The sequence below is a fragment of the Balaenoptera physalus genome (genome assembly GCF_965194825.1).
Source record: "Balaenoptera physalus genome assembly, chromosome: 10".
NCBI lineage: Eukaryota > Metazoa > Chordata > Mammalia > Artiodactyla > Balaenopteridae > Balaenoptera > Balaenoptera physalus.
Genome location: NC_138889.1, coordinates 75413043 through 75440329, shown reverse-complemented (window position 1 = coordinate 75440329; position 27287 = coordinate 75413043). Strand labels below are relative to the sequence as shown.

At 37.8% G+C, this 27287-nt stretch overlaps 1 protein-coding gene across 6 annotated transcripts in view; it reads left to right on the top strand.

The window, feature by feature from the left end:
* Nucleotides 1–27287, top strand: part of HPS5 (HPS5 biogenesis of lysosomal organelles complex 2 subunit 2) — a 51509-nt gene that overhangs the window by 11062 nt on the left and 13160 nt on the right. For 3 of the 6 annotated variants that reach the window (XM_082476569.1, XM_082476571.1, XM_082476570.1), the window contains 17 exons: nt 2442–2654; nt 2963–3034; nt 6907–6995; nt 8039–8217; nt 8660–8818; nt 9405–9591; nt 10271–10394; nt 11427–11576; nt 12794–12871; nt 13178–13758; nt 14496–14604; nt 17514–17590; nt 17878–17998; nt 18196–18351; nt 19122–19241; nt 20437–20550; nt 21988–22094. In XM_082476569.1, the coding sequence (XP_082332695.1) occupies nt 2442–2654; nt 2963–3034; nt 6907–6995; nt 8039–8217; nt 8660–8818; nt 9405–9591; nt 10271–10394; nt 11427–11576; nt 12794–12871; nt 13178–13758; nt 14496–14604; nt 17514–17590; nt 17878–17998; nt 18196–18351; nt 19122–19241; nt 20437–20550; nt 21988–22094 (2636 nt within the window). The remainder of the gene's footprint in view (nt 1–2441; nt 2655–2962; nt 3035–6906; nt 6996–8038; nt 8218–8659; nt 8819–9404; nt 9592–10270; nt 10395–11426; nt 11577–12793; nt 12872–13177; nt 13759–14495; nt 14605–17513; nt 17591–17877; nt 17999–18195; nt 18352–19121; nt 19242–20436; nt 20551–21987; nt 22095–27287) is intronic. The other 3 variants (XM_082476572.1, XM_082476574.1, XM_082476573.1) reach the window with 1 other exon arrangement.

The window sequence follows — 27287 nt, the reverse complement described above, 5'->3', positions numbered from 1 at the left end:
AAAAGTTTTGAAGGAATGTATGCTGACTGTCAGGGTTAGTAGAGGGAAGGATGAGGAGAGGATGCACTTTGTTTTTATTTTCTTGGGATGGGAAATGTATGTGGGAAGGAGACCAGTAATAGTAGGTTGCAGATGTCTGGTATCAGAGAACCTAGCTGTACAGCAGAGGCGCAAGGCTTTGATGCAAAGGATCAGTTTACATAGAATTAGTAGGAAGGATGGTGTACTCGGTTCTGACTTATTTCAGACTGTAGATCGGTGGTGAAGTTAGACTTACAGAACTGGAGATCATGTAGTGTCACTCTTTCATTTTTGCAGATCAGAAAGCCTAGTGAGTGATAGAGCTTGCCTCACATCATGCAGCTGGGAGGAGGCAGACTAGAATCCTTCTGTCTTGATTTTGTGCCTTTCCTGTTACCTCAGTTACCTCTAGTATATTCTTTGACAGTGGACCTTTGACCATCAAATCCATCCTTGAGATTTTGGTAAAATATTTGTTAGCTTCACAAATTTCTTAAATATTCTTCATCTATAGGTTTTCGAGTTTACCAAACAGCCCAATTCAGAAATTTGGCTGAAATTCTGACAAGTGGTCAGAACACTGAATTGAATGAACACCTTATTGGGGTTGTTTTGAGAATCTAGTGAAATGGTATAAAGAGCTAAATAAGTGGAGGCTTATTTTTCCCTGTGTGCAGTACAGTTCCTAATCATTTATACTCCCATTTTACAAGATTGTGGCTAGAGTTGGTTATGAGAATAACTAACTGCAAAAATAACATGTTTTAGAAGTGCCTACTTTGTTAACTAGAATTCAGTTTGGGGGTACATGGATAGTACAATAATTGAAAAATTTTATGTATGTTTTAAGTTTCGTTTCAAGGTATATTCCCTTCCAAACAAAGAAGCATTTTTCTTTTTTTAAACAAGGGCTCCTAATAACTAACCAAAGTGAGATATGAGTTTGCTTTTCCTGCTACTTTCTGTCAGTATTGTTAATGAACGGGGTGGATCCCAGGAGGAAATAGAACAAACAGAAACAAGAATTATGTTGTAGTAGAGAGAACATTGGATAAGGGAGCCTGACAATATGGTTTCAAGTTCTAGTTCTGCCGCTTCTTAAACCTTGCCAAATGTCAGTTTCCCCATCCAGAAGGTAGAGATAGTTTTAAGGATTAACTAAGATAATGTATAGGAAATACCTAGCCTTGTGCCTGTCACATGTCGTTTGAAAACGTGGAAAGCAAGATTAATGAGCATACAAATGAGAACGAGTTGACTGTATTGGTTTACTCAGGAAATATTTATGGCACTCCTCTGAATTAGTAGCAGTGTTGTTAAGCACCATAGAGGATGTGAAATAAGCAAGAAATATATTTTATTTCCCAAATAAGGAACATAGGTAATAAAACCGTAACTTCTTGTATTGCTCGGTATACATTTTAAAGCACTTTCACATCCATATTCTTCTAGTAAAGCTGATGCTATATTTTATTCATAAAGCAAATAAGTACAGGGATATTTATTGAATTATCTAAGGTCACGTAGTAAGTTCATGCTAGAGACCATATCAGGCCATTGTCCAAATAAAGAGTTTGACTGTACGGAGCACTACAAGGCATTGAGTGCTTTCTGTGGGCCAGGTACTGTGCTGTGCACTGGGAATTCAACTAAAGAGGAAAAAGAAATGACGTTCGTCCTGAAGAAAGTCGTAACCTACTGTTCAAATAGACACAACTACCGTATATAATGTGGTGAATGCTTTGGAAACATAGCATGGGAAGCATATCGTTCTGCTTATAGGGGTCAGGGAAGTCTGTCAGAGGAGGAATGGTGGAGCTAATTTATGAAGAATAAGTAAAGGAGTGTTTGGAAAGAGATATCCTCATTCTCACCTTCCATGTTCTCAGGCAGTTTTGTATATGCAGTTCTCTTACATATCTAGCTCATGTAACCCTCAGGGAACAGAATGTTCCAAGGTACAGACTTTCAGAAGGACTTAGCATTTTGAGGAAAGAGTGAGGCATTTATTGGGTATATGTGGCAGAGGAGTGGCCTGGAGACAGGGTAGATCAGTAGCCTCCATGGAGTGGCCGAAGAACAAGGTGATTTGGGAAGCAGTCAGTAGGACTTAAGGATGTAGGAAATGGTTTGGTAGCACTTACTTTTTAGTTTTGAAAAGAGCGTTCACATTCTGTGGATAATAAACTGAGTACTAACTTGAAGTCATTTGCTTTCTGTAACACAAATAGTTAATGGCAAATCAGAGCTAGAACCCCATTTTGACCTTTCCATTCTGTTGTTCTTTCCAGTAAATTACTAATATGAGGAGAGGACATTGTGGGTGGGGTTATTATGACCATGCCGATATGTAGTGCCATTGCTTTTGACTTTTTTGTGAGTAAACATGCTTTCTCTTTTCTGCGGGGGTCGGGTATTAGAGAAAAATTTTGGAAAATTGGAAACAAGGAAAGAGATGGAGAATACGGAGCTTGTTTCTTCCCTGGAAGATGTTCTGCCGGCCAGCAGCCCCTAATATACTGTGCTCGCCCTGGCTCCAGGATGTGGGAAGTGAACTTTGATGGAGAAGTTATAAGTACACATCAGTTTAAGAAACTCCTCTCATCACCACCTCTTCCTGTGATTAATCTAAGGTAATGATTTGTATGGCCAGTAGGGAGTATTTGAGGAACTTACAGGGAGGATTTGGTTTGAAACCTCTGATATTCTACATGCGTTAAAGATTTTATCATGCCTTTTAAGAGTGAAGTAGAATTTTTATTAAAAGATTCAGAGAAACCAAAAAGTCTTTAATCAGTTATCTTTCATATGCTTAAAGCAAATTCAATAAGGGCAAATGCAGTTAGGCTCTTGAATTTGTTTTGGAGGCAGAAATTTTCCTATATAGGGAAAAAGATACTTTTATATTTTGATTAAATCACTAATCATGTTTGCTTCCTAGATCAGAACCTCAGTATGATCATACGGTTGGATCCTCCCAGTCTTTGTCTTTCCCCAAACTCTTATATCTTAGGTAAGTTTCTCCCTTCGATCCTTTAAAAAAAAAATGAACACTTAACTTTTCCTCTTTGTTTCTTGTTCAAGGCGGTTAGCTTTTCAAGTTTGTTTTTGTACTAAATCATTTTTAGAAAATTAGGAAATGACTGTGTTATGTGAAGTGTTCTACATATAAGAGGAATGAAAAAAAGCATAGAAATATGCTTCCCTTTCTGTTTTGAACTGGCCTAAACCAGTTGGACACTTCACAGTTGTTGAGAACTTTTGACAAATAGAGCTCAGAGCTGTAGATACACATTCTTTCATAACCTCCTCTCCCTAGTGGGATATTCCAATGAAAGCAAGTCTCAGACTGAAGTCTGCTGCATATGTATGTTTCTTAGCAGGCAGGCACAAAAGTAGTTGTAGAACTTGTTCTTGTAAGCTTGGTGAAATTTCAGCTCTCTATTCTTCAGGTACTTTGCATGAAAAATCTGCTCAAGGTGGATCCAGCCAGCCATATTCTAACATCTGAGTTCAGCTAGCCTTCTAGTTGGATTAGGTACAAAAAAGTCCACTATTAAGTGGCAGCACAGAGTGCCACTTAAAGCTATCAACTGCTGGACTTGCCAGTTCTTACAACTTGTTCTACAAGCATGGGCGTACCAGTGTATGATTTCCAGTCCATCTGTGTGTCTTGAACTCTTCTTATTTCAACAGCAGAATATTATTTCTAATATCTCTTAGGCTAATTAATAAGATCCCTAATGCAGATTCAGAGAATGTTATTTAGAGCTGGTATAGGGTACTCTGGAGTGTGGCTCCTGATCGAGTTCTTTCAAAGGCTAACTAACCGTGCTTTGAATGTAATTTTAAAAAACACTTGAAATGTTAACTAACTGCCCCTAACTAACGTATGTGTATGTCACACTACCTACAATGCAATATTTGAAAATAAATTGTAAACAGTATAACTCTTTCACAAGTCCATAATTCATCCTAAAAGTTACTGGAGAAAGACAACTATTTATTTGCCCATAGTTAGATAAAGCATATTAAAAACTCTTTCTTTACGGCACTTATCACAGTTTATAATTACGTATTCAAACAGTATTTATGCCTCTCTTACTCCTAGACAGTAAGGCCCTTGAGGGCTTCATGTCTGTTTTGTTCACTGTGTTATTCTCAGCGTTTGGCATAATGCCTGGCACATCATAGACACTTAACATTTGTTGGCTATGGTGTGATATGTGGGGTGTGGGGAAGTCTCCTACCCAGGAGTATGTTTTCTAATGGCAAGGCCAGTCTGCTTGGTTCTCCTGGTAGTGTTTTTCCTTTGAGTTAAACTATTTAAAGCTCCCATACAAGTTCCTGCCATAGCAGACAAAGCCCTGCATGATCTGGCTCTGCCTACTCCTCAGCTTAAGCAATAATTAATGCCACTTTGAAGCTTTTACTGACTCCTCCAGTGGCTCACGTTAGACACTTATTCCCTTGCACTGTTGTCACATCTTGTTCATTTCTCTGTCACCACCCTGTTTCACTGTACTATGAATATCCATCCCAGTACCAGATTGTCAACTCCTTTGCTATGGGCACAGTGCTAGGCACATAGAAGGTTCTCAAATAATGGCTAAAGTAAAGAGTTTCACAAAGATTTTTTTGAAAAAAAGTGAGTAAGAGGGCTTTTCTTTACTTTTTTTCCCATGTGTACACTTGTGTTATGGTAACCTTCACTGTTACACCCACAAATTCTACGGGGAAGCAAATTTGTATGCTTCATTTTCTTTGGGGTACACTGGTGTCACTTTCTCTTCCTTAACTTTTTAAACAATGTTGTTAGGCTTATGTCCCTGTCTGTTTATTATCAGTGAAGGGGAAGGGGATGAGGGGTGTGTAAATTACCAAGTCTCAGCTCTGATATTAGTCCCTCCCACCCCCCACCTGTTCTTAAGGAATCTTTCCAAGCTGAATGTCAAGTTCAGTGTCAAAATCCTGATCCTGTATCTCTTTATTCAGGGATCTTCTGGCCTCTGGGTTTTTTTTCCCTCTGGCTCCTAAAGGCAGCCTTCCAGTTTTACTTATTTTGGACTAGGATTCTGACCATTTCTTCCTTCTTTGTGACAAAGATTACTTTCCCACAGGGACAGTGATCTGATCTTATATTGGCAAAATGTTTAATATTTGTGTGAGGACTGAATTCCTGGTAAATATTGCCCTTAGTTTCATCGCCACATGATAACCTTTTTTAGTACTCTTGGAGGCATAAACTTAAAAAAAAGTCCCTGTTCTCAAGATTTTAGTTTGTTGGAGAGATGTAGTTTATTTCTAGAAAATGTTTAACAACAATAAAAAGTAAGAGTTGTGACAGTGCAATACATGATGAAGTGCCGTTTGAGCGGGGTTGACGAGAAATAGGTTGCGTGCAGGAGGGAGAGTGCTGTGGGCTGTCGGGGAGGATTTCAAAGGGCAGTAGAACCGCTGCTGATGCTTAAGTGGTGGCTAGAATGAGAATGTTATATGGGGAATGCTCTAACCGGGGATTACCAGTGGTGTATAAAATAATAATAGCAGCCTCGAGAGAGTAAATGAGATATATGAGCAAAGGAGTATAGAAGGAGATAAGCAGAGATGGAGAGTACCAGAGGACTGGAAAGGAAGGTGGACCAAGAAGTAGTGTCCAGAGTCTAGGAAGGCTAGATTCAGGAAGGAAGGAACAGTCTGCAGGGTTGGCCTCTGCTTGGGGATCAAGAAGGAAAATGAGAAAGTAGGTTATTGGGTTTGGCAGTTAGGAGATCTGTGACTTTCCAAGAATGTAGTTAAGTGGAATGATCAGGATTCCAGATAACAGTGGGTGGGTCAGTGAGGATAAATGAGGGTAGAAGTAGCTTCGGTGAGGTATGGAGAAAAAAGTCCAGGTTTTGGAGCCAGACAGTCCTTGGTATAAATTCTGACTCTTCTGTATTCATGCTGAATGGCCTTCAACATGTTGTTTATCTCTCTGGGCTTCAGTTTTTCTTTTTTATAAAATAGGGATAACACTCCTATCTTGATGAGGTGCTACAAGGTTAGATAATATAGGTATAGCCTTTAATGAAAAAAATAAACTCCCATAGTTGACTGGTAGTTTTCAACCTTTTATTGCCCACATACAACTAAGGACATCAAAATATTACCCTCCCTGGGACTTCCCTGGTGGCGCAGTGATTAAGAGTCCGCCTGCCAACGCAGGGGACACCGTTCGAGCCCTGGTCCAGGAAGATCCCACATGCCAAGGAGCAACTAAGCCCGTGAGCCACAACTACTGAGCTTGTGCTCTAGAGCCCGCAAGCCACAGCTACTAAAGCCCGCGGGCCTAGAGCCCGTGCTCCGCAACAAGAGAAGCCACTGCAACGAGAAGCCCACACACCACAACAAAGAGTAGCCCCTGCTCGCCGCAACTAGAGAAAGCCCGCGTGCAGCAACAAAGACCCAATGAAGCCAAAAATAAATAAATAAATAAACACATGAAAAAAAAAATATATATTACCCTCCCTAAAAGTGGCTCACTAGAGCAGTGATTAGTGGTTAGATGTGATGTTTAGTCTTTGTTTTAGATGTCATACCAGATATGGGAAGTTTAGATTAACAAACATCAGGTAAGATACCAGCCTTTTATTTTTCTAGAAGGTATTTCGTGTATCTGAATTTTTCCCACTTTGGTGTCATATTATGCTATCTTTTACTGGCCTGTTGTTACAGACAGAAAAGAGGTGGTAGGACGTGATTGGCTGGATCAACTGTTGTGTTTTCTTTGTACAGGCTGATTTTGCTTTAATAGCTAATGTGAGGGTCTGAAATCAGGGAATTATAAACTTCTGATTCCGAGCAAACTAGAATTCTCTTGACCTCTTCCATTTTCTCTTGCAGTGAGCACTGTGTGCTGACTTGGACAGAAAGAGGAATTTATATTTTCCTTCCTCAGAATGTTCAAGTTCTTCTTTGGAGTGAAGTCAAGGGTAATTGTGTTTTTCTTCCTATGTAATTTTTAATCGCATGCTTGTGAAAGATTTAATTATTGTAGGAGGATTCTTTTGCAGTGTAAGGAGTAGAAAATAGAATGAGGTGACATTTCTTTTAAAGATTAACATCATAGATGTATCCCATTATAAGATACTTACAAAGTATACATTTGTGAATCTATGTATAGTTATTTAGTTATTTTAAATACAATTTTCATTTATTCTTAAATATTAGCAACCACTGCTAAGGATTGAATGGGTTAATTTTTTTCCTCTACTTATCCTGAATCTTTATCCCTGTTAGAAGTCTTGCTTTAACTCCTGTTTTGTGTCTTAATAATTTAGGATTGAAAAGTCCTTGTGGGAACAATAGCCATTTTATGTGGCTGAGGCAGAGAAAGTCAATCTCTATATTCTTCTGGTTTAAACCAGAAATGGAGGAAATAAATCTAGCATTTTTAGCATGACTGCTCAGAGAATGTATCTTGACTTTTGCGTCATTTTCTACTTTGTAAAAACATTAAAAAGGTGTAGGAACCATTACTTACTGATCTGACCAACACTGATTTCTCGTGAATTAAGCTTCCTAAGGGTGTCCCGTGAAAACTAGTTTTTTAGGTCATTTCATGGTGTTCTGCCAAGACAGGTATTTTTTCACGAACAGTTTGTTGATTTACACACTGCACTGAAATCTGTTGCAGGTATCAGATTTGTAACTCAGAAGCGTGATAGTCTGGCCTCCGAAGTGCCCACTTTTAAAGTCGCAATTTCTTTTCACAAAAAATAGCATTTTTAAAAACAGAATTTTAGATCAGAGAGATGTTTCTTTCTCTGTATCTTTTATTCTTGATCTTTTTTAAAAGAATAGTGTCTAAGATATGATTTCTTCATTGAAATGCAAGTATAAAAATAGAGGTGAAATTCAATCAAGCCAAACTCTATATAGAAAATGAATTTATTAGAATAATTTCAGCCATCGCAAAAATGGAAAAGGAGTACTTGGTTAATGTCCTGTGTGTTCACCCCTGTGGTTTTTGTAGATATTCAGGATGTGGCTGTCTGGAAGAATGAGCTGTTCTGTTTGCACCTAAATGGGAAGGTCTCCCATCTTTCCCTGTTATCTGTGGAACGTTGTGTGGAACGCCTGCTAAGGAGAGGCCTGTGGAACCTGGCTGCTCAAACTTGCTGTCTTTTCCAGAACTCTGTCATCGCCAGCAGAGTGAGTCAGAGAGCTTACATGTTCATCTGGGTTGTTAAAACCATTCTAGCTTGCAGGATTGTGCTACACAGTTGCTTGTCTTTATTAGCCTGCAGATTAAGCAGCAGTAAATCCCCAAAGGAAGCATGACCGATAAATCTGGAGTGGGGATGGGGGGTGAGAAAAACTGTATACTTTCCATTTAAAAAAATCAAATTTACCCACAAATTTATTTGAATTTCAGGCCTTGTTTTAAGTGAAATTATTATATGTACAGTAACTCTAAATTCTTAATTCCTAAGAGAATTCTTACTAAGTCTTTTACTAGCTTTTAAAGCCCTTTTAAAGCACCTTTGAGGTTTTATGTCCTATGTTAGACCTCTTTCAATGTATTGGCCGTTTGAATATAGATTTAGTTACAAACAGAAAGCTCTCCTATTGGTTCTACTTATCCTTTTATTAGGGAAGAAAAACTTTGACTATAGATAAATTGGAACATTTGAAATCTCAGCTGGACTTAACAACCTATGGTGATCTGATTTCCCAACTGGAAGAATTGATCTTAAAATTTGAACCTTTGGATTCAGCTTGTAGCAGTAGAAGAAGCTCCATTTCATCACATGTAGGTATTCTCACTTTTAAAAGGGTTTTGCTGTACAGTAAGATTGTTCTACATTAGGTTGTACTCATTTACCTATAGGATCCCAAAACTTACCTTCCTTTCCATGTTGTATATTGTTTGGGGGGGTGGTGAAGAGGGGGCTTTCTTTCAGCTGTTGGACAACCTTATGAAGCCTTCATTTAGGTGTGTCTTAGAGCCGCATTTTGTTTTGTCATTGTTTATTATATTCTGTTTGAAAATATACCTCATATAGCCTCCAGAACAAGTTAAGTTACCCTTAATATGTGATTTCAGATGCTTCGTGCCAGCTTGAGTCTCAGTGCAGCTCAGGATTGTCTCATTTAATCCTCATTCTCACATTCTCACAGCCAGACTTCATGGAGACCCGCTAGAGAAATATGGTAGCATGATGCCATGAGCAGGTGAGAGGGACCTGGCTGCCAGGAGCCTAGACCTTGCTCACCATTTTGTTCTGATAAGCCATAATTGTCATTAATGACTTGTTTCTTTTAGTGTTGATTTTTCTCTTAAAAAGCTATATCGTGTTATAAAAGTTTAACTTTTCTCTAATTCTTTTTCTTTTTAGGAAAGTTTCAGCATCTTGGACTCTGGTATTTATCGTATCATTAATAGTAGAAGAGGCAGTCAGTCAGATGAAGACTCTTGTTCCCTTCACAGCCAAACCCTCTCAGAAGATGAGAGACTTAAAGAATTCACCTCACATCAAGAAGAGGACCAAGCAGATCAGTGTTGTGGCACACATGGAAATGAAGGTGAGGAATGTGTCTTTTATTGGTTGCTGATGTGAAGCAGTTATTTTCTGTGACTTCTGTTTGCCAAGATTATCTCATGCATAGAGTTTTCTACAAGGTGTTAATAATTTTATTAAGTTGTTAGACTTTCCATCCAGACCTATTGATCTGTTCACCATTAGAAGAATGGATTTATGTTTAGTTGGGTTATTTTTCCCTTCCTGTTTAAGCTAACATTGGTAAAGTACCTAATTATTATCATGCGTCAAAGTGCTGGAAAGGTTAAGAAAGGAGGTCATTAACCAAAAGAGTGGAACGATTTTATCCTAACCAAATTATTTTCCATTCGGAGTGAAAAATTACTACAGTTTTGGGGGTCATTGCCTTCACTTTTCGATGTTCAAGTATTCCTGTGACCGAACTGTTGAGAAGAGATTAATAGAGACTCTAAGCTTCCTTTCCAACTTATGCGGATTCAGGGTTAGTAGGAAAAATGAAGGTACCTGTCCAAGTGTTTTATATGTGGGCCATCCCGTGCATCTTGTAAACGTGTGTTCCACTCATTTGTGTTTGGGTCAGTTGTGATTTTGGTATTGAATCCTTCATTTCCTTTGCTTTATTCATTTCAGAATTTCTTTAAAGATTAAAAAACTCTTCATGTGATTAGATTTTGTTTTTTCTCCCCAATTCCATTCATCAGACAATGTTTCACACGCTTCAGTGATGTTTGAGACAGATAAGAATGAAACTTTTCTCCCCTTCGGCATTCCACTGTCATTTCGTTCTCCATCTCCTCTTGTGTCTCTTCAGGCTGTCAAGGAAAGGTAAACTCATTAGTCTTGTCATTTAATCCCACTTCTGGTTTTACTTCAGTTGTCATGTTAGGCACTTTTGCGCTGAGAATGGAAAGACATTTTAAATGAGGAAAAAGAAAGTCTCTAGATTATTCCTCATATAGCCTGTTATACGAAGCCGTTTACTTCTCATTTCAATCTTGGGGAATTTATCTTCCCTCTTTGTTTGAGTACCTGGATATTTGAGTTGTTACAAATGTGGTTTTTTTCCCCCTCAGGCTGAGCAAAAGTTTAAAAATGTTTTTTCCTCATCCCTGATAGGAACAATTTCCATACATCATTAGTCATTTCTTAACTTAATCATTTCTCAGTTTGGGCTCAGAACTGAAGACTCTTCAGAAGTCTTTCTAGCTACCCCATGGGCCCAGAACTGACTTACATGAATTTATGTCCAAGTTTTTCCACTTAAACGTTTTACCATAATAGGATAAAGTCTTCATAATTATAACTTAATAATTATACAATGTGTCATTGAGTCCCTGTATTATGAATAAACTAAAGATTTCTGTAAAAAAAAAAAAAATGACATTTGAGTTTGAGAGAGAAGATGTTCTGCAGCTCCTTCACTGCTAATGGGAGTTTTACTGGATACAAATTTTGCTTTTTCAAAGGATATATTGTGACAAATCAGCAGCTGAGTTTCCTGAAGAAATTCTTTGGCTAGGATGGGGCAGGTTTTCACATGGCTTTCTTTGCCTAAGTAGACAGAAACATTGCAGGCACAGCTGCAATTAAAGACCTTTTCTTTAGGATTGAATCAGAGTAGTTTAGTAAATGAAGTGAATCTTTATTATAAATTTTACATGGGCCTTATGTGAAATATGTAATTGATAAGGGAAGTTGCTATAAAGAGTCTTTCTTTATAGGAAGTAAAGAAAGACTTGCTAAGTCCAAGTTGCCTTCAGGGACTGACAGGAGCATAGAGAACTCAGATACTGAAATTTTCATTCTTGGCAGTAATGAGATTTTTTTCATATTAGTTTATTGGTATTTGATTTCCAGCGTTTCTAGCTTTGTGCGTAAAACTACTGAGAAGATTGGCACCCTTCATACGAGCCCTGATCTGAAAGTGAGACCAGAACCCAGGGGTGATGAGCAGTCATGTGAAGAGGATGTGGGTCCAGTCACTTGCCCAAAGGAGGAAGACACTGAGTAAGCTGTTGCAGAGAAATCTGTGTAAATTCTAGAGGACACAATTGTCGGTTTGAAGAGAGCCATAAGCCATGTCCTCTTGAAGAAGACACACGTATGACTCTGTTCATTGTAGATTATTTGCATAGCTTATAAAAACTGTGAATACCATAGAGTAGGTGTTGGAAAATTACATCAACCCATAGCAAGTCTGTTGAGACAGAATTTTAATTTAGCACCTCTTCTTCCATCTTTCTCCTGAACAACTTCCCTCACCTCCAAATCTCTTCAAACTTCTGCGATGTTAGAGAAGGAGTATTAGAGTAAGAGTAGGATAACCAAGGATATAAGCCTTGTTCTGATTCTGCTTCTGACTAGCATGTGACGTTGGTGACTCATGCCCTCTGGCCTGTAAGATGAGAGCATTGGCATTAATGTCGTCACGTGCCTTCCTATGATATGCTGGTGGCATAGTCCTTATGTAGTGGAGTTGTAGCAGAGCCCTTGGTCTGGCACAGTGTGAAGTATCTTGTCCACCTGGTCTCTGCCTTTTCTCATAATTCAGGGGATCTGGGCATTGGAGGCAGGCAAGCTCAGCACTCACCCAGGAATTGAGATAGACCCACAGGGCCAGTGTATACTGACTGGACATTCCGATGGGAAAAAAGGTGTGTTACCCTTAGAGTAACTTAATTATGAATCCCTATGTATATCAGGAAAAAAGTGTAGATAGTGCTGTGACATTTAAGGCAGCCCTCCGTCTGACGTTAGCCCACCTTTCCAGCTTCATTTCCAACCACATCTTTCTAAGCACTCTAAATTCCAGTCCCGTCAGAGAAGTGGATGTGTACACCTCACTACTTTCTTCCTGCTGTGTCTCCCACCTGCAGTATTTTCCGCCCATTTTTCCTAACGCAAATACACCCCCTCAGGAAAGCTTCTCTTGATTGCCTGGTCAGAATAATGATTCCTGTTTCTGTGCTTTCAGATCACAGTGCTTGTGCTGCTCTTTAGCATTCATTCTATTCTCTTTTATATTACAGTTGTTCTCTTGTCTTTCTTTCTGACTAGGGCTTACTCTGGCTTGAACTTACTCATCTTGAAGCCATGGACCATTTTTTATACTCATCTGTTTGTTTCATGTATCATTAAGTACAATACCTACCACTTAGTGAGCACTTAGAAATATTTGCCCAAGGAGGTTCTAATCCCCTTTAACTCTTCTCACACTTTTCTAGGGGAAAAGAAGAAGTAACTAGTCAACCTCCAGAAGAGGACAAGTTTCAAGAGCTCAAAATGGCAACAGCAGAAGCAATGTGAGTATTTATGGGTGAGAAAGTTTTATAGTGAGTGGGAATGACTTTTTGAGATCATTGGTAGTGGTCCTGAGACAGTGTGGGGCAGAGGCAGTTTCATTTGGACTTGAAATTCATGAATTAATACAGAGGTAATGTTCTCTGTGTTGTTGTCTTGCTACTGAGATAATTGTTATTTAAAGAGTTGAAAAGTAACATTTATTCTGGATAAGTAATGTTGTATCTGTTAGGCTTATTTAGCATGAAACAGTTTGTTTTTGAAAAACCACATAAAACATAAATTTCATACTTGTCTGTCTTATATAGGACCAAGCTACAGGACCCACTGGTATTGTTTGAACCACAGTCTCTGAGAATGGTTTTACAGGAGTGGCTTTCACAGTTAGAAAAAACATTTGCCACGAAGGACTTTTCAGGCATTTCAGATACTGGCAACTCATCCATGGAATCAAACCAGGGTATGCTATTGCTTGATGAGTCCAAAAAGGGAATATTAGACGAAGAAGATGAAAAAGAAAGAAGGGACTCTTCAGGCAATGAAGAAACTGTTGATCAAGCAGCATGTGAATCTGTAAATAGTCTGAGGGAGTCCCTGGATGATGACATTTTTCAAGTATGTTCTCCATGCAGTATAGCAGACAGTCTTCAGAAGGATCTGGCTGAAATGACAACGTTGTGTTTGGAACTGACTGTACTGAATTCTGAGATCAAAAGTGCAAGTGGACATGTAGACCTCACTTTGCAACAGTGCTCTCCTGAAATTCTGGCTTGTCAGTTCCTAAAGAAGTACTTTTTTCTTCTGGACTTGAAAAGAGCAAAGGAGAGCATCAAGCTGAGTTATACTAACAGTCCTTGTGTTTGGGATACTTTTATTGAAGGACTGAAAGGTAATAATCAGATTGCCTTACCAAAGATAGAAGTTTATATAAAGGACAGTAGCATCTTGGCATTTTTGAGTTTAAAGAAGAAGATTTAAGTAGAAAATCACCTCTGTTCTGGTCAACCATCCATTCAATTTTCCACTCAATTTAGTTTTTTGTTTGTTTTTTTTTTTCTGTTGAGATTGCTCACTTTTTTTTTTTTAATTGAAGTATAGTTGATTTACAACTCAATTTAATTTGTAATAGTTCTTGCAACTATTATAAGAAGTTTTATTTCTCTCACAGTCATATTCAGAAAATGATACAGCAATGTTGGAGAAGTTGGGTTTAAGTAAAATTCTATAAATGCAGATATATGAAAACCAGAAAATCCCTCATGTAACTTATTAATATAGAGATAATATATACCATTTATTGAGTACTCACCAAGTGCCAGATAATATGCTAAACACTTTGCCAGCATTCTTTCATTTCATCCTTACAACACTTTGGAGTAGATGGTGTTGTTCTGTTTAATAGGTAAGGAAACTGAGGCACAGAGAGATTATAATAGTTGAGTAGGCTAAACTGCTGTAATATCTCATAATAACTCAGATACAATACAATAACTCAGATATGGTAGTTTATTTCTTGCTCATATATCAGCCCAGGACAGATGTTCGAGGTCAGTGGGTAGCTCTCTTGCATGTGGTAACTCAGGGTTCCAAGTTCCTTCCATTTTTTGGATCTCTATCCTCCCTTAGGGCTGATGATTAAGATTGGGTTGCTATGTCCAGGGGGAAGCATGTGGAAGAGGCAAACAGGCTCTTACAGGGAGGTGTGGCCTGGTAGTGGCTTACATCTCTTCTGTTGGTGAGAATTCTATCTCATGGCCCCACCTAACTGCAAAGGAGTCTGGGAAATGACCTCTCCAGGTGTCTAGAAGGAAGAGGATGGACATGGGTCAAGAGCTTGCATGTCTGCCTCAGAGATTTTGGTGGGCAGTCAGCAGCCTCTACTTCACACTTGACTGAAGGTCACACTGTTGGTCATCCTCATGTAGAAACCAGCTTTCATACCCTAGAGGCCATGCCTGCCCTTTCTACTACATAGTCCCATGTTTTTGAACAGGTGGATTTTCTTAACTCAAAACTCTGAATAACAGATGTCATGTTTCCAATAATTGATGTAGATTTTAAGCAAACTTTTCATTCATTACCAAAAGTGAGTAGTCACAAATAGAGATACATTTTTATATTATCTGACTTAAAGATCATTGAGGTTTCTAGAAAAAAGGATCTATGGTTACAGTTCTGCTTCAGTTCACATTTAGCAGTTAAAACCATAAGAAATGATTTCAGCTTCTTTTTCTGAATTGAGGTAGACTGTCTTTTATGTTGAAGTAAGAAAAGTTATTTCTTTTCAAATAAGTTCAAATGTTTGATATTACTTACTGGAAGTTTGCTATATCTGTCTCTATTATGTGATTATACCCAACCTTGGTTACAGGAAAATAGCAAAAAAAATAACCACTTCATCAACCTGAGTGGTTAACTTATTGCCGGAGCTGGCTGGAGCAAGTGTGGTGGGTGTTTGAGATGATGCAGCTGCTTCCAAATTAAATTTAAGGGGATAAGTTTGGCTTAGCGCCCACCCAATCATAGAGCTTTCCCTCACTTCATATGCTCTAAATGATGGCCTTCTCCTCTGAATCCCTTTAAATACTTACTGTCTGACCCAATCAAATTGGAAATTATGAAACTGGGAAAATTTGATATATTTTTTTAAACAAATATATCGGAAATTGAAGGTTTGGCTCTTTAGAAATGGTGTGTTGAACAGGTTCCACTCTTCTAATGATGTAATCATGAAAACAGCTTTGGAACTGTTCTTTGGGATTTATCTTCAGACCTAGTTGAAAACTTCTTGAAAAAACTCATTTTACTTTCGATTCATATATATGTAAGCATATATATTTTTTAACTACAAGTAGTTTTAACTAGATCTTCACTCACTTTATTTACACACTTGGCTTTAAATGACTTGGCTATTCCCCAAAGTCAGATCTTCCTTTGGAGGAAGATTTGTTATAACCGATGTTTTTAAAAAATAGGTCAAATATTTTTAAGTTAATTTAATTAAATTTAATTAACTAATTTTTTCCCAAAAGATGGATTAGGGATACCAGTTCTAGAAAAAAACTGAAGAATTTGGCATTGATGGTAGAAATATAGCTTATATATATATTAGCTTGCATATATAATAGCTTATATATAATAGCTTATATATTTAATACATATATTACATATATAAAGGGGACATTTTCAATGGTAATAGTCACGTATTGGTTATCTGTTCCTTTATCTTGTTTAAAACTTCCAATATGCTTTGCCTCCCAATTTGATTTTTTTTTTAACATCTTTATTGGAGTATAATTGCTTTACAATGGTGTGTTAGTTTCTGCTTTATAACAAAGTGAATCAGTTATACACATACATATGTTCCCATATCTCTTCCCTCTTGCGTCTCCCTCCCTCCCACCCTCCCTATCCCACCCATCTAGGTGGTCACAAAGCATCGAGCTGATCTCCCTGTGCTATGTGGCTGCTTCCCACTAGCTATCTATTTTACGTTTGGTAGTGTATATATGTCCATGCCACTCTCTCACTTTGTCACAGGTTACCCTTCCCCCTCCCCATATCCTCAAGTCCATTCTCTAGTAGGTCTGTGTCTTTATTCCCATCTTGCCCCTAGGTTCTTCATGACCTTTTTTTTTTTTTTTTCCCTTAGATTCCATATATATATGTTAGTGTATGGTATTTGTTTTTCTCTTTCTGACTTACTTCACTCTGTATGACAGACTCTAGGTCCATCCACCTCACTACAAATAACTCAATTTCGTTTGTTTTTATGGCTGAGTAATATTCCATTGTATATATGTGCCACATCTTCTTTATCCATTCATCTGTTGATGGACATTTAGGTTGCTTCCATGTCCTGGCTATTGTAAATAGAGCTGCAATGAACATTTTGGTACATGACTCTTTGAATTATGGTTTTCTCAGGGTATATGCCCAGTAGTGGGGTTGCTGGGTCGTATGGTAGTTCTATTTTTAGTTTTTTAAGGAACCTCCATACTGTTCTCCATAGTGGCTGTATCAATTTACATTCCCACCAACAGTGCAAGAGGGTTCTCTTTTCTCCACACCCTCTCCAGCATTTATTGTTTCTAGATTTTTTGGTGATGGCCATTCTGACAAGTGTGAGATGATATCTCATTGTAGTTTTGATTTGCATTTCTCTAATGATTAATGATGTTGAGCATTCTTTCATGTGTCTGTTGGCAATCTGTATATCTTCTTTGGAGAAATGTCTATTTCAGTCTTCTGCCGATTTTTGGATTGGGTTGTTTGTTTTTTTGATATTGAGCTGCATGAGCTGCTTGTAAATTTTGGAGATTAATCCTTTGCCAGTTGCTTCATTTGCAAATATTTTCTCCCATTCTGAGGGTTGTCTTTTGGTCTTATTTATGGTTTCCTTTGCTGTGCAAAAGCTTTTAAGTTTCATTAGGTCCCATTTGTTTATTTTTGTTTTTATTTCCATTTCTCTAGGAGGTGGGTCAAAAAGGATCTTGCTGTGATTTATGTCATAGAGTGTTCTGCCTATGTTTTCCTCTAAGAGTTTGATAGTGTCTGGCCTTACACTTAGGTCTTTAATCCATTTTGAGTTTATTTTTGTGTATGGTGTTAGGGAGTGTTCTAATTTCATACTTTTACATGTAGCTGTCCAGTTTTCCCAGCACCACTTATTGAAGAGGCTGTCTTTTCTCCACTGTGTATTCTTGCCTCCTTTATCAAAGGTAAGGTGACCATATGTGCGTGGGTTTATCTCTGGGCTTTCTATCCTGTTCCATTGATCTGTATTGCTGTTTTTGTGCCAGTGCCATACTGTCTTGATTACCCAATTTGATTTTAAAGTCCTTAAAAGAAGAGGTTGTCTCTTGTTCTGTTTTTGTCTCTCCTATGATGCTTTACAAATGTTGGGACTTGCACACAGTAGGTGCATGACTAATGATGATTAATGTGTTCATGAATAAAATATTTACCGCCATGAGATGAAGGGAAAGGGGTGTGCTTTGTCTTTTAGAAATGGCAAGTTCCAATCCTACATATATAAAGATGGAAGAAGGAGACCTTCCAACAAGATTAAAGTTATTGGATGACTTGGTCCCTTTTGACAGTCCTTTGCTGATTGCTTATGCTACCCGGTGAGTGGTCCTATATGTTGTTCATGTGAACTAAAGCACAGACATTTTCTTCGTCTCAGTCTGTAAAGTTTTACTCTGTTACATGTTGAGCAGCTTCTTGTTAGTATATTTATTTTCATTTCTAATAAATATGTAGAAAATGTAACCAAGTTATCTTACTGAAGTTGAAGACTAACATGTTTTGTTTTTAAATGCAGATTGTATGAGAAATTTGGAGAATCTGCCCTTCGATCCTTAATCAGGTTTTATCCATCCATTTTGCCTTCAGATGTCATGCAACTTTGTCATCATCATCCTGCTCAGTTTTTGGCTTATTTAGACAGTCTGGTAAAATCAAGGCCTGAAGATCAACGGTGAGGAGAGAATATTTGCGGACCCTCCATTTTTTTTTTTTTTTTTGGACTCTCTTTTGATAGGGCACTGTTTCTCTAGTATAAGCAGTTGGAACATTTTTACTATTAACTGCCACAGGATTGAGGCACCTGCTATGGAAGAGGAGGATTTTGGCAGTTATGTTCCATTCTTTCACAATTCACAGCACACGCCACAAATGTGCACATAACCCACACTTCTCTTTCCTCCCTCTCTCCCTCTCAGAGATTCTCAGATCAACAGTGTAAAATTAAACTCCGCTTCAAGGCTTAGGCTAAGACAGATAAGCTTCCTTGTTGTCTCTGCCAGTGAGTGGATTTTCTGCCACCTTTTTGTTGGTGCTATATCCCAGCTTTTTGTGGGTGGATCTCAGTTCCAGCTCTTAACTTCTTTGGGCTGAGGCCTCACTTCCTATCTCCACATGGCAGTAAACACACATGTCCTTTGGTTATTGAGAATGGCAACTTCCCCCATCTGTTTCTTCTGATTGGTTCACATTTGCTATACTGGTATTTATTTCTCCTTTTTTTTTGGCCCTTTGGTATTTTCCTTATTATCTTGAAGCTCAACTGTTCAGTTAAAAGGCTATTAGATTTTCACCAGCATTTCTATACATTTTGTAGCAGAAGAGTTTTCAAGTTATTTCATCCACTGTTCTTGATCCCTTAATAACATTTTCTTCACATCTGCACATTTTATCTTTCCTTTCTCAGCATGAATATTGGTGATTTTTTCCCCAACTTTCTCTTAGGCCATTCTTCCTTGAGTCCCTCCTACAACCAGAGTCTTTAAGATTGGATTGGCTGCTGTTGGCAGTGTCCCATGATGCTCCCCCAAGCACCAGCACTATGGACGATGAAGGAGACCCCAGGTATAGAAGGAGTCCTGTTTCTAAGCTCTGCTGCTCCTTTGGAATGGAACCAGTTTATTCACATATAGCATTCTGGGCTTACTTCAGGAACAGCTGTGGAAGCGACTGACCCAAGTCATGGTAGTAATCAGATTGAGTGTACTGCTTAGTGGTTCTGAACATTTTTTGAATCACAGACCCTCTAAGAATCTGATGATTCCTCTCAGAAAAATGCACATTCATGCAAAATTTTGCACATGATGGCAGAGAATTAAACTGGGCTATTGAAACTCTTTCATGGACCAACATTAAGAGACCTTGATGATTAAAACTGTGTTAGAAGAAAATTGTTAGAAAATTGTGTGTGTGTGTGTGTGTGTGTGTGTTTTCTTCCTAGAAATTTGCCAAGGGATTTTTAGATGTAACCTGATTTAGGTTTTTTTTTTAACTTTGACTCTTTTTTTTTTAAAGCTTTTCTAGTACATTTTTAAAATTTTTAATTTATTTATTTTTTGGCTGCGTTGGGTCTTCATTGCTGCGCACGAGCTTTCTCTAGTTGTGGTGAGCGGTGGCTTCTCTTGTTGAGGAGCATGGGCTCTAGGCGCGTGGGCTTCAGTAGTTGTGGCACACGGGCTCAGTAGTTGTGGCTCACGGGCTCTAGATTTGCAGGCTCAGTAGTTGTGGAGCACAGGCTTAGTTGCTCCACGGCATGTGGGATCTTCCCGGACCAGGGATCGAACCCGTGTCCCCTGCATTGGCAGGCAGATTCTTAACCTTTGTGCCACTGGGGAAGTCCCTGATTAGGATTTTTAAAAAAACAGAATTCATAAAAAATACACACTGTTACTTGTAATCTATCAGAAATATTCCTTGTGTTTTCCTCCAGGAGAAACTTTTTAAAAGCTCCCAAAATGCCTATCCTATATGCCTAGGGAAAAAGGCCTGGAAGGATATAAAATGGCTATCTGTGAGTGATGGAATTATGAGCTTCTTTCTTTTGCTTTTCATTACTAAAATATATAATTAAAAAAAAAACAGGTATTTGTCATTGGAAAAATAGCTGTTTTAATTTTTCAAAGGCCAAGTAGAAATGTTTGAAAAATATAATAATGGAAAAAAATATAATTAAACTCTGGTCTTACCTATCAGCTGATGAATAAGCATTTTTGTAGAGTTTATTTCCTGTCTAATTTACTGATTTTTTTTTATTTTTCAGGCCTCATTCCCACTTGTTTTCCTGGGGTTACAGTCAGCTAATCCTTCATCTAATTAAACTTCCTGCAGATTTTACAACCAAAGAGAAAGTGACTGACATCTGTAGGTCTCATGGGTAAGTGAGAATTTTCCTAGAAGCTGAAGTTAAGATTAGAATCATTTTAGTTAGTAACTTTGTAGTTAGGGGCCTGAATGGATATGCTTTGTCATTTGGGATTTTTTTTTTTGCTACATAAAGGTGGCTTTTTGTTTTAAGTGATAATAAACATCTTTTTTTGAGCGTATTTTGAGCGTATTTTATTTTGTGTGTGGAAGAGACTTAAATTTTGAGCGTATTTTATTTTGTGTGTGGAAGAGACTGGTCCTTGCTCATTCCTCTCTCCCCCTTTTGCTTAGTTGTTAGCCCCAGTTCTCAGGTTTATTTAATTAAGCACCAGGCTGTGTGATACAAATTATAATTGATATAGTTTCGGAGAAGGGAGAGATCAGAATGGGCTCGGTAGAATGGCTGGTGAGGGTCTCAGGAGGTGAGACTTTGAGGTAAGCCCTAAGGCTGGGTAGGATTTGTATTCAAACAGGAGCCAGGAGGAGGGGAAGTCAGGTGAGAGAAACAGCAAGAGCAAGGCCATGAAAAACTGACATTGCTTTTTATCTGTACCACATATTCGTCAGTTATTCATGGCCTGAAGATGTTATCTTATGGCTTTACCTGGATTACAGTCTTTTGGAGATAGGGACATGTGTCTTTCTTTTCCCTCATGATGCATAATTCATAAAGTGGTAGGCACTTGGTACATATTTGTTCACTGATAATGAGGGATGAGACTGGCCAGGTGGTGGGTCATGAGATCATATAGGACCTTGTAAGGTGGTTAGAAGAATTTAGTTATCAGCAGAGATCCTTTTAGCCTTTTTGGTACAAAAATGACATGATAAAATGGAGGTTTCTGGAGATCATTTCTGGTTTCATACATGAGAAAGATTAGAGACGAGAAAGGAAGGCCAGCTAGGAAGCTGGTGCAGTAATTCAGGTATGACCAAATTGATTCTAGGTCAGCAGAAGGAGCACATCTAATGGCACATTTCAAAGGAAAATGCAGTGGGACCTGGGTATAGCAAATGAAGGAAGGGGAAGAGTCAAGGAGAACTTCCAAAGTTTGCATACTTGGGGAAGAAATATGCTAGTTTGTTATTGAACCTTAAAGTTTATGAAGTGTATAAGCTTAAATGTCTCATAATTGGGGCTTGGCCTCAAATGTCAGTATTTATCACTAGCTTTATTTTTTTCTTAAATGCTCTAGATCAGGGCTGTCTAATAGAATTTTCTGAGGCAGTGGAAATATTCTATCGTGCTGTCCAGTATGGTAGCCACTAGTCACATGTGGCCATTAAGTACTTGAAATATGTATTGGTCAACTGAAGAACTGACTTAAATTTTATTTAATTTAAATGTAAATAGCCACACGTGGCTAATATCTACAGTATTGGACTGCACCGCTCCAGATAAATTCACTGCCTTTTATTCCTCTCTCCAACTTTGGTCTCTTTAAAGTTTCTGGCCTGGATATCTTATTCTCTGTTTGGAGCTGGGGAGAAGAAGAGAGGCTTTCACGAATATTGTGTATCTGAATGATATGAGCCTGATGGAAGGGGACAATGGTATGTAAATCCCAATGGGTTATTCTTGGTTAGGGTATTTTAGAAGTCACTACAGACTATTCAATAAAGAAATTTGATAAATATTTCAATGATCATTTATGTTATTCTAGCTAGCTGTCACATTTTTGGAGTTTTTTTTTTTTTGATCTGTACTACTTGGTATACCATGAAATCATAACTAGGAATAAACTACAGGCAACTTTTCTGTTTCATGAGTGCCTACCGTGTGAGGCATTATATTGATACCTGATGCTTTTCCATATGCTGTTTAAATGAGATATTAAACCTGTGGGATAGTTACTATTATTTCGATTTTACAAAAGTTGTGATTGAGGCCCAGAAAAAGGATAATTAGTTTCTCCACAGTCATACAACTAGTTAATGCTGGAGCTGGTGTTCAGACCAGGTCTGACCATCTCTAAAGCTTGTGCTCAGGTTTTTTGATCTGCATCATGTTGCCATTTTACACAGCCCAAAGTTAGAGATCATTAAGATGAACTTAGAGTAGAGTAGCAGTCAGATTTTCCTAAGCCTTTACAGGTATTTAGGGTTTTTTTTTTTTTTTTTTTAATTTTCGTCAATTCAATACAGATAAAATGGCAGTCAGGAGGCCAGGACTTTGACACACTGATTTCTGAAGTCTGAGAGTTCATCCTGCACTCAGAGAGGTGGTCTTGGTCTGTTTTGTAGTGTTGCTTTATTCATCTCAGTGCAGAGATGCCAGCAACATGACATCAGGATCCTTCATCTAGCAGTGTGACCTGCAGCCTTTTTCAGCCCTGTTGCTGTAGAAGAAGAAAAGTTACAACCGAGCAAAGAAACCAGATGACTGGCAAAGAGATAGCCTCAGGTGTCACAGTTACAGCAATAATAACTGAATCATCTTTGTTTCAAAAATGAAACAAGAGGGTCACATGGTTTTGTAGAACTATAGATGTGTTCACTTTGGAAAAATAACCAGGAAAGTTAAGATATAAATGGTTTATGCTTTTAAAGTTACAACATGATGTTTGTTATAGAAAAAGATGGAAAATCTAGGAAGAATGAAGAAAATATCACCTAAAATTCTTCCCACCCAGATAAAAGTACTCTTAATATTTTGTTAATATAATAATAATAGCTATTCTTACCCTTGGTATATTAAATGGGAGTCTTTTCTTGACATTTTCCTCTCCTAACTTATATTTCACTTCAAAGAATGTTGATTTTGCTGCCAAATATATATCTCATATCTATCTACTTTCTTTGGCTCCACCACGGTCATAACTAGATCCCAGCTACTTGCCTGGTTACTGCAGTAACTTTATAATTGGCCTTCTGGTTTCCATTCTTGCCCATCTTTAACCGATTTTCCTTACAGCAGCCAGAATGGTTCTTTTTTTTTTAATTAAAAAAATTTTTATTGAGATAACATTGGTTTATAACATTATATAAGTTTTATGTGTACAACATTATACTTCCACTTTTGTATACCCTGCAGTGTACTCACCACTAAAAATTTAGTTTCCATCTGTCACCGTGTTTGTTCCCTTTTACCCATTTCACCCTGCCCCCGCTCCATCCCCTCTGGTAACCACTACTTTGTTCTTTGCATCTGCATGTTTGTTTTTGTTTGGTTTGTTCATTTATTTTGTTTTTGTTTGTTTTTGTATTCCACAAATGAGTGAGATCATATGGTGTTTGTCTTTCTCTGTCTGACTTACTTCACTTGGCATAATATGCCCAAGGTCCATCCATGCTGTCACAAATGGCAAGATTTCTTCTTTTTTTTTATGGCTGAGAAGTATTCCATTACATGTGTGTGTGTGTGTGTGTGTGTGTGTGTGTGTGTGCGTGTATCACATCTTCTTTATCCATTCATCTCGATGGGCACTTAAGTTACTTCCATATCTTGGCTATTATAAATAATGTTGCAGTGAACATAGGGGTGCATATGTCTTTTCCAGTTAGTGTTTTCATATTCTTTGGATAAATACTCAGAAGTGGGATTGCTGGATCATATGGTAGTTCTATTTTCAGTTTTTTGAGGAACCTCCATGCTGTTTTCCACTGTGGCTGCACCAACTTACATTCCCACCAACAGTGCACAGGGTTCCCTTTCCTCCACATCCTTGCCAACATTTGTTACTTGTAGACTTTTTGATGATAGCCATTCTGACAGGTGTGAGGTGATATCTCATGTGGGTTTTCTTTATATAAATTTATTATTTTTTATTTATTTATTTTTGGCTGTGTTGGGTCTTTGTTGCTGCACGCGGGCTTTCTCTAATTGCGGCGAGCAGGGGCTACTCTTTGTTGCGGTGCACAGGCTTCTCATTTTGGTGGCTTCTCTTGTTGCGGAGCACGGGCTCTAGGTGCACGGGCTTCAGTAGTTGTGGCTCACAGGCTCTAGAGTGCAGGCTCAGTAGCTGTGGCTCACGGGCTTAGGTGCTCTGCGGCATGTGGGATCTTCCTGGACCAGGGATTGAACCCGTGTCCCCTGCATTGGCAGGTGGATTCTTAACCACTGAGCCACCAGGGAAGTCCTCCCATGTGGTTTTGATTTGCATTTCCCTAATAATTAGTGATGTGGAATATCTTTTCATGTGCTTCTTGGCCATCTGTATGTCATCTTTGGGAAAATGTCTATTCAGCTCCTCTGCCCATTTTTTCATCCAGTTGTTTATGTATTTTTTGTTATTAACCTCTTATTGGATATATTATTTGCAAATATCTTCTCCCATTCAATAGGTCATCTTTTCATTTTGTGGATGGTTTCTTTTGCTGTGTAGAAGCTTTTTAGTTTGATGTAGTCCTAATTGTTTATCTTTGCTTTTGTCTCCCTTGCCTGAGGAGACCTAGCTAGAAATATATTCCTAGGACTGATGTCAGAGAGTGTCATGCCTATGTTTTCTTCTAGGAGTTTACGGTTTTGGGTCTTACATTTAAGTCTTTAATCCATTTTGAGTTGATTTTTGTGTATGGTGTGAGGTAGTGGTCTACTTTCATTTTTTTGCATGAGGCTGTCCAGTGTTCCCAACACCATTTATTGAAGAGACTATCCTTTCTCTATTGGATGTTCCTTATTCCTGTGTTGTATATTAATTGTCCGTATATGTATGGGTTTATTTCTGGGCTTTCAGTTCTGTTCCATTGATCTATGTATCTGTTTTTCTGCTACTACCATGCTGTTTTGATTACTGTGGGTTTATAATATAGTTTTAAATCAGGGCGTGTGATTCCTCCAGATTTGTTCTCTTTGCTCAGGATTGTTTTGGCTATTTGGGGTCTTTTGTGGTTCCATGTAAATTTTAGAATTTTTTGTTTTATTTCTGTGAAAAATGTTTTTGGGATTTTGATAAGGATTGCATTGAATCTATAGATTGCTTTGGCAATATGGATATTTTAACAATGTTAATTCTTCCAGTCCATGAGCAGGAAATATCTTTCCATTTATTTGTGTCTTCTTCAGTTTCTTTCAACAGTGTCTTATAGTTTTCCGTGTACGGGTCTTTCACCTCCTCGGTTAAATCTGTTCCTAGGTATTTTATTCTTTTTGTTGTGATTGTAAATGGAATTGTTTTCTTAATTTCTTTTTCTGAGCTCATTGTTAGTGTATAGAAACACAACAGATCTTTGAATGTTGATTTGTACTCTGAAACTTTGTTTATTTCTAATAGTTCTTTGGTGGAGTCTTTAGGGTTTTCTGTATATAAATCATGTCATCCACAAATAGTGACAGTTTCACTTCTTCCTTTCCAGTTAAGATGCCTTTTCTTTTTCTTGCCTGATTGCTCTAGCTGGGACTTCTGGTACTATGTTGAATAAGGGTGGTAAGAGTGGGCATCCTTGTCTTGTTCCTGATTTTAGAGGGCTAGCTTTCAGTTTTTCACCATTGAGAATGATATTAGTTGTGAGTTTGTCATATATGGCCTTAATATGTTGAGGTATGTTCCTTGTATACTCACTTTATTGAAAGTTTTTTTTATCATAAATGGGTGTTGAATATTGTCAAATGCTTTTTTTTTTTTTGCATCTATTGAGATGATTATATGGTTTTTATCCTTCATTTTGTTAATGTGGTGTATCACGTGAATTTATTTGTGGATACAACCATCCTTGCATCCCTGGAATAAATCCCACTTGATCATGGTGTATGATTCTTTTTATGTATTGTATTCGGTTTGCTAATATTTTGTTGAGAATTTTTGCATCTATGTTCATCAGAGATACTGACCTGTAATTTTTTCTTTTTTTGAGTCTTTGTCTGGTTTTGGTATCAGGGTGTTGTTGGCTTTGTAAAATGAGTTAGAAAGCATTCCCTTCTCTTCAAGAGTTTGAAAAGGATAGGTATTAAATCTTTTGAATGTTTGGTAGAATTCACCTATGAAGGCATCTGGTCCTAGACTCATGTTTTTTAGGAGCTTTGATTATTATTTCAATCTCTGTACTAGTGATTGGGCTATTTAGATTTTTCATTTCTTCATGATTCAGTCTTGGAAGGTTTTATGAGTCTAAGAATTTGTCCATTTCTTCTAGGTTGTCCAATTTGTTGGTGTGTAGCTGTTCATAATATTCTCTTATAAGCCTTTCTATTCCTGTGGTGTCCATTGTTATCTGCCTTCTTGCATTTCTGATTTTATTTATCAGAGCCTTCTCTAAGATTAGTGAGTCTAGCTAAAGATTTGTCAATTTTGTTTATGTTTCAAGAACCAGCTCTTAGTTTTATTGATTGTTTCTATTGTCTTTTTAGTCTTTATTTCATTTATTTCTGCTCTGATCTTAATTATTTCCTGCCTTCTACTGATTTGGGGCTTCATTTGTTCTTTTCCTAGTTCCTTTAAGTACAGGGTTAGATTGTTTATTTTAGATTTTTCTTGTTTCTTGAGGTAGGCATGTATTGCTTAAACTTCCCTTTTAGTATCACTTTTGCTGCATCCCATAGATTCTGGTATGTCATATTTTCATTTGTCTTTGGGTAACTTTTGATATCTTCTTTGATTTTCATTGACTTGGTAGTTGTTCAGTAGCATGTTGTTCAGTCTCCACATATTTGTAATTTTTCCAGCTTTCTTATAGTTGATTTCTAGTTTCATAGAAATTGGAAAAGATGCTTGGTACGACTTCAGTCTTCTTAAATTCACTGAGATTTGTTTTGTGTCCCAACATATGGTTTACCCTTGAGAAAGTTCCATGTCCACTTGAGAAGAATGT